General features: G+C 35.1%; 1 protein-coding gene across 1 annotated transcript in view; it reads right to left on the minus strand.

The window, feature by feature from the left end:
• apob (apolipoprotein B) overlaps positions 1-5,195 on the minus strand; it is a 42,038-nt gene extending 36,843 nt beyond the window's left edge. Inside the window, exons 1-3 of the mRNA XM_022750040.1 lie at positions 5,138-5,195; positions 3,131-3,243; positions 2,881-3,026 (exon numbers count right to left, since the gene is read on the minus strand). Coding sequence (XP_022605761.1) covers positions 2,881-3,026; positions 3,131-3,243; positions 5,138-5,195 — 317 coding nt within the window. The remainder of the gene's footprint in view (positions 1-2,880; positions 3,027-3,130; positions 3,244-5,137) is intronic.
• Between the last annotated feature and the right edge of the window lie 805 nt (positions 5,196-6,000).

Here is a 6,000-nt window from a genome sequence, read left to right on the forward strand (position 1 = left end):
TTGTTTACTTTAAATACTTGAAGGCTACATGCCACTGTTCTTTTTTGCAGTGTCAAAAGTTGTTTAATTTTATTAATATCTATTATATGTCCATATTTTTTATGTCTAAGAGTATTAAAATTCTCTGCAATAAAAGGTTGACTGATTGTATATTTTAGCACAGTATTGTTTACTTTAATACTCGAAAGCTACATGCCACTGTTCTTTTTTGCTATGTCAACAGTTGTTTCATTTTATTATATTCCACATTTTTTTGTCTCAGGGCATTATAGCTGAAAAGCTGTGCAATAAAAATTTGATTGTTTAAATTTTAGCACAGTATTGTTTATTTTAAATTCTAGGCTAAATGCCACTTTTCTTTGTTTTTTGTTTTTTTCTTTGTATTTTTCAATAAAGGAGTGAAAGAGAAAGTACATGGAATTTATTGTGTGTGTGTTTTTTTTGTTTCGTTTTTTTTTTACCGTGGTATCAAAATATCGTGGAATTTCACTGGTATTGGTACTGACCAAAAAATTTCTGATATCGTGACATTCCTATCTGTAAGACTGTTGACAGGACACCTCCGGCTGTAAACACAGTCAATTATTAATGTAAACACAGTCAATTATTAATCTTTGTATTGTATTTTTTTAAGCCATGGACTTTTAATCTTTGTAAAAACTTTCCAAAGCACAGACAAATCCCTGAAAAGTATTTTTTTCTGAATGACGTCGCAGCTGTGTACATGCACTCTTCGCACGGTTGAGCTGTGTCTCAGGAATGAGGATGCTTGATAGGTTGATGTGAACACCGTATGGATGTACAAAAATTAGATGGAAAACTGAATTAATGATATAAAGGTGAGTCCTTGTTTTCCCACGTCAAGATATTTTGATTTTGTGATTTTGCATGGCAGTTATTGGTCACTTGTCAGCCTTTGTAATTGTTTTTTAATCTATATATTAGCTGATATATTTGCAGAATAATGACTGGATTCACTAATATGACAATGTAAGTGATTTTTCAGAACTACCCCATAACACTTTTCTTCAGTGAATTTTAATTCGGTAAGTCAAGATAGGTGATAGTTTCTGTGATTTGTGTGCCAGCAGTGTCTCATCCTGACTGAAGTTTCACTCACAACAACCACATTCATTTAGTTTATGGCTTAAAATCTCTCAGTGTGGTAAAATTATAACTCTGACTTCATGTCCACTGGGTTGGCGGTGGTGGCCTGAGATAGTGCAACCTGCTCCCCTTCTCCCACCGGTCCTTGAGGGGAAGGACCGTCCTGGATCATCGTCTCTCTTCTTCCCCATGCTGTCATTGTGTGTTCAGTATACAGTATGCTAAATGTTCAATGGCATTCATTATCATTAAAATAAAATCTTTAAAAAAATCCTTTTGATTCATTTTATCTTTTTCAAATCAAATATCTGGGACAGGGATGAAAATACCTGCATTCTGTTACAGCTACACTTGTGGACATTGAAATTTTGCAGTGTTGTGGAAATATTGTATTGTATTGTATTGAACTATTTCATAACAAAGAGTCACACCATGCAGCCTGGCACTAGTTTTACATATACAATATGAAATAACAGTGACTAAATATATTTAAATAGGAGTAAAACCTAAAAGGTAAGATGATGAAAAAATAAATCATCATTGACAAAATCTCAGTGTAAAAAATGACCAAAATCAACACATTTTATTTGATATGCTCCATAATAAATAAGTAGTAGGCCTATAAGAATAAGTAGAACATGTGCTGTATGAATATACTTCAATATAAAAAGGTAAGAGAGTAAAGCCCTCGTGATAGTTTTATTGGACAAGTTGTAATATCTGTCACATGCAGCATCAATTTCATATTAAAAATGCTCAAAAAACAGATCAAACGAAATATTTTTGTCCAATTATGAATTTTTGTTTTGAATTGAAAGTGATTTTAAGCTCTAAAGCTTTTAACTGAAACACTGTCAACACGAATTTTCTGTGATATCAACGATTGTAGGTTTAACGCCATCTTACTTTTCAGAACATTATCTTCATTGTCTGTTGTTGTTGTCATTTGTATAAATTAATGATTTCAAGCCCCGAGCAAGTCTTGTAGAAGTCTTATTACTCCTCCATGAAGTCCGCTAGCATAGCATTTATGAACGCGCAGCGCCAAATCCAGAACGTCGTTTGCTCAATCTCATAGCCCAGAGGCACGATGGGAGTGACATGGAAGTAACCAGGAAGCCAGAAACTTTTTCGGTCTGTGCGCCAGGCGAGCAATTTCTATAGAAATGAATGGGCGCCATTTTTGGATCCAGTATCCAGTTCTTATAATACATCCATGGTCCCCACACACACAACCCCAAACACACACACACACAACCCCAAACACACACACACACACACACACACACACACACCTTTAGATTGGATATCTTATGTTTTACTTTGTTACATTGTAAATAAATGTCTTCAAGTTTAACTACTATTGGGTTTAATGTTGCTCAAGTGGGAACATTGCCAGCCTCTACTCAGTAGAACTTTGATCCTTCAACTTTTACTTACTGTTGATTTGTACATTTGGCTATAGTTATCAATTTAAGTATTTATTAGAGTTCCAGATTGATATTAATAATTTGAGCCTGAATCAATATTGGCTATTCTGCCCCTGAAGACTTTCATTCATTAGACGTTATCATTTGATATCAATATATTAATATTAATATTAATATCTTCCTCATTTATGACAATAAATTGATAAACAACCGAAGGTCCAACATATTTTCACTATAACAATCAACAACCAACAGTACAAATAGCTGTTCCTACTGTTCCCTTGTTTCCATCTTAACTTACAAAAGTATGCATCAGATCATGTAAAGAATGTTTTGCACTAACTTTTCCATGGCAGACTGGAAGGCATGAGAGCTGGGGGAATGCCTGTAGATCGGCTGGTCTTGGGGATCCATGATGGACACCTCACTGAGAACACAGTCCCTGGTACGCATGATGAATCTGCATGTTTGGGGAATTTCGATCTCTACCTACAGATATGTGACAGAGACACAGGGTTAATGGAGAGGGAGCTCAAATAAGAACATTCTGTTATCAAGTGAACTGGCTTAGTGGACACATAACAGTCAAGTACCTGACAAGAAACTTTGGGGCCATTCCCCAGGTTGGCAGCGCCCACCATACCATTTCTGGTCTCTGTGGTATACTGGTACACATACTTCTTATAGGCCTTGAATCTGGATGCCACTGCAATAAGAAAATTATAACATGATTATATTGACTCTCTCTATAAACAGAGCAAAACCTTTCCTCTGGCCCATGATGGACTATACAAGCTTCTTGACTCTAAGATCTTTGTCACTTCTGTACAATTCTCTAAATGCTGATTAAATCATTTCAAGCCAACTGCCCTTAAAGGTGAGGTCATATTACTGTAAACCTATAGGAATGCTCTGTTCCACATCATCACTTTGGCAGCAGACCTTTGGACCCAGTTGCAGCTAAATCACGTTCTCATCAGTGAACAACAGCTATTGTACTTAATCATAAACAAGCAAGAGTTCATCAGCTTCTGCTGCAATCTCCAGAAAACAGGTACTGTGTTCATCAGTTTAGCACAGCCACCATCGATCTGTGACAGGTCAATGTATCTGTCTGCAACAACGTATCTTTACCCTCTTCTATCTATCCTATGTACACACACACTCAGCTTTTACCAAGTACACACAGTGTCAAAACCCTTGTTGTAACTCACAGGACTCAAGTCCAGATTTTTTGTAAATTCATATTTGGAAACAACCTTTTTTAAAAAAAAAAAAAAAGAAAGGAAAAAAAACAGACTACTAATAAAATAACCTGATTTTGAGTTGTTGGGTTTTGTTAAATAAGACGTCAACTTACACAGACATGCTGAAGTTTGTTCATTAGTGTCAGTGCCATCCTCTGAAAAACAAAAAGACTGGAAGATCATATATACATAAGGTCAATAGAAATTATTTATTAAAAAGCAAAAAATTATGTGATTGCCTTTAGAAGTTTTGAGTGTTACTGGTATGGCATTATAATAACATTACTTTCCCCTTTATTTTCTATTTTTTCCCCCAGTGTCTTTTGCTGTTATTCTTTACTGTTTGTCTCTTACTGAATGAATGCTGATGGACAGTTTTATAACACATTTAATGGAATGATTGCTAAACTGAAAACTGAGCAACACCTGAGTCATTAAAATCTGGCTGTTCTATGAAATACATTTGCACAAATATCTATACATGTTCACACACAATGTATGCTCTGTACACACAAACTTTGACATTTAATATTTTCTTTTTTATATTGTTGACTCGATTCAAAAATTGAGTCAAACATATTTGTAATGAACTTAAAACATCCGGTAAATATAGACATAACTAATACCTGATCATTTCCTCTGACAAATTTTGACTCATCAGAGAAGGAAAAGCAGTTATTATTTTTATCATTAATGATGGCTCTGTTATATTTACTTGCCCCTGTAAGCCATGTTAGTGAGCCAGAATGCAGAATTGCAAAACCCTGGAACTATCACACCTTTTAAAAAATGGAAGATGTTTTTTTTCAAACCAAAATAGTTCAGAATACTAATGGAACAGTATACATGTGTAATTAATTAAACTACAAAGGCACTTAGAGAGCACAGATCTCAGCCATGGCCAATGTCAAATGACCAGACTCATTCAACATTCAAAATCATAGTAAATGATCTGGATCTGACCCAAAATTGAATGGGTTCTTCCCTGGCCCATGCCCCATCCCTCCACCAAGTTTGGTGCAAATCGGTAGAGTACATTTTGCATAACGTTGCTGACAAATAAACAAACCAATAAACACACAGAGGTGAAACATTCCATTTTCATTCAGGGTCCTGGTATTATTCATACTGGCTCATTTTCACACTGTCATGGCTCACTAGGAGAACAGAATGCGACAGAGTTATGCTTATTGTTATTAGTAACACACTTACTGAACACACTTACATACATACATATATATATATATATATATATATATATATATATACTCTAAATGACAAACAATTACAAAAAATGCTATTAAGACTCAAATTTTATCCTAATACTTTGAATCAAAATGGATTCCTACTTACCAGCCAATGTGTAGCTGCTCAGCAGCAGTAACAGACACAGCTTCCTATAACCCATCATGGGCCATAAAAAAGAGTTTTCTCTGTTCTTTAGCACTCTCAGTCTTGACTAATACAATAACACCTTAAACCAAATCTTTTATAAAGGCCCTCCCTGTCCCTCAGGGAGGGACAGGGAGGGCCCTTCTGAGTACCTGAGGTACACAAACACAGAAAAGCCTGGGAGGTTGTCCCAAAGTTCAAACTCTGATTGGAGGGCAGAAAGAGAACTAATCAATACCATAAAAGGCAGCACAGCTTTCTTTAGGGTCTGTATTAGGTTCACATCTCATATTAAGACTAAACAGTACAAGAAAGAAGGAATAATTTAAAACATTGCACTTTTTATAGTGATCTTAAACTTGCACATCATAAGTATGGTATTATCACATTAACAAATTCACATACTGGGGTTCTTTTGTGTACTTTAGTTTTACATTAACAGAAACAACAAAAGGGCAGCCTCATGACCTACATTCAAAACACAGGAGTGGAAATTGATTAGAAGTCATCTGCCTGAACAACGATAATTGTATGTTATGTTATGTTATGCTTGTTTTTCCTCTTGAATGACAAACCTATACATGCATAGTTAATAAGCAATAGAAATGCATGTTCTTATTCTGTCTTTGAATGCAACTAGAGCTAATTGTTTGAGTTATGCGCTTTTAGTCATTGCAAACAAACAAATACAAAAACAAATGTTTTGTTCAATCACTCAAATATTTCAACATGAAACATATTCCAGTATAAATAATTAAGGGAGTCTAGCTGGCTTTACATTTTTTCCCCTTCCTATGAAGGACTTGTCCTCATGCTACTTGCAT

This window comes from Seriola dumerili, unplaced genomic scaffold (genome assembly GCF_002260705.1).
Source record: "Seriola dumerili isolate Sdu_G_001 unplaced genomic scaffold, Sdu_1.0 BDQW01000149.1, whole genome shotgun sequence".
Lineage (NCBI taxonomy): Eukaryota > Metazoa > Chordata > Actinopteri > Carangiformes > Carangidae > Seriola > Seriola dumerili.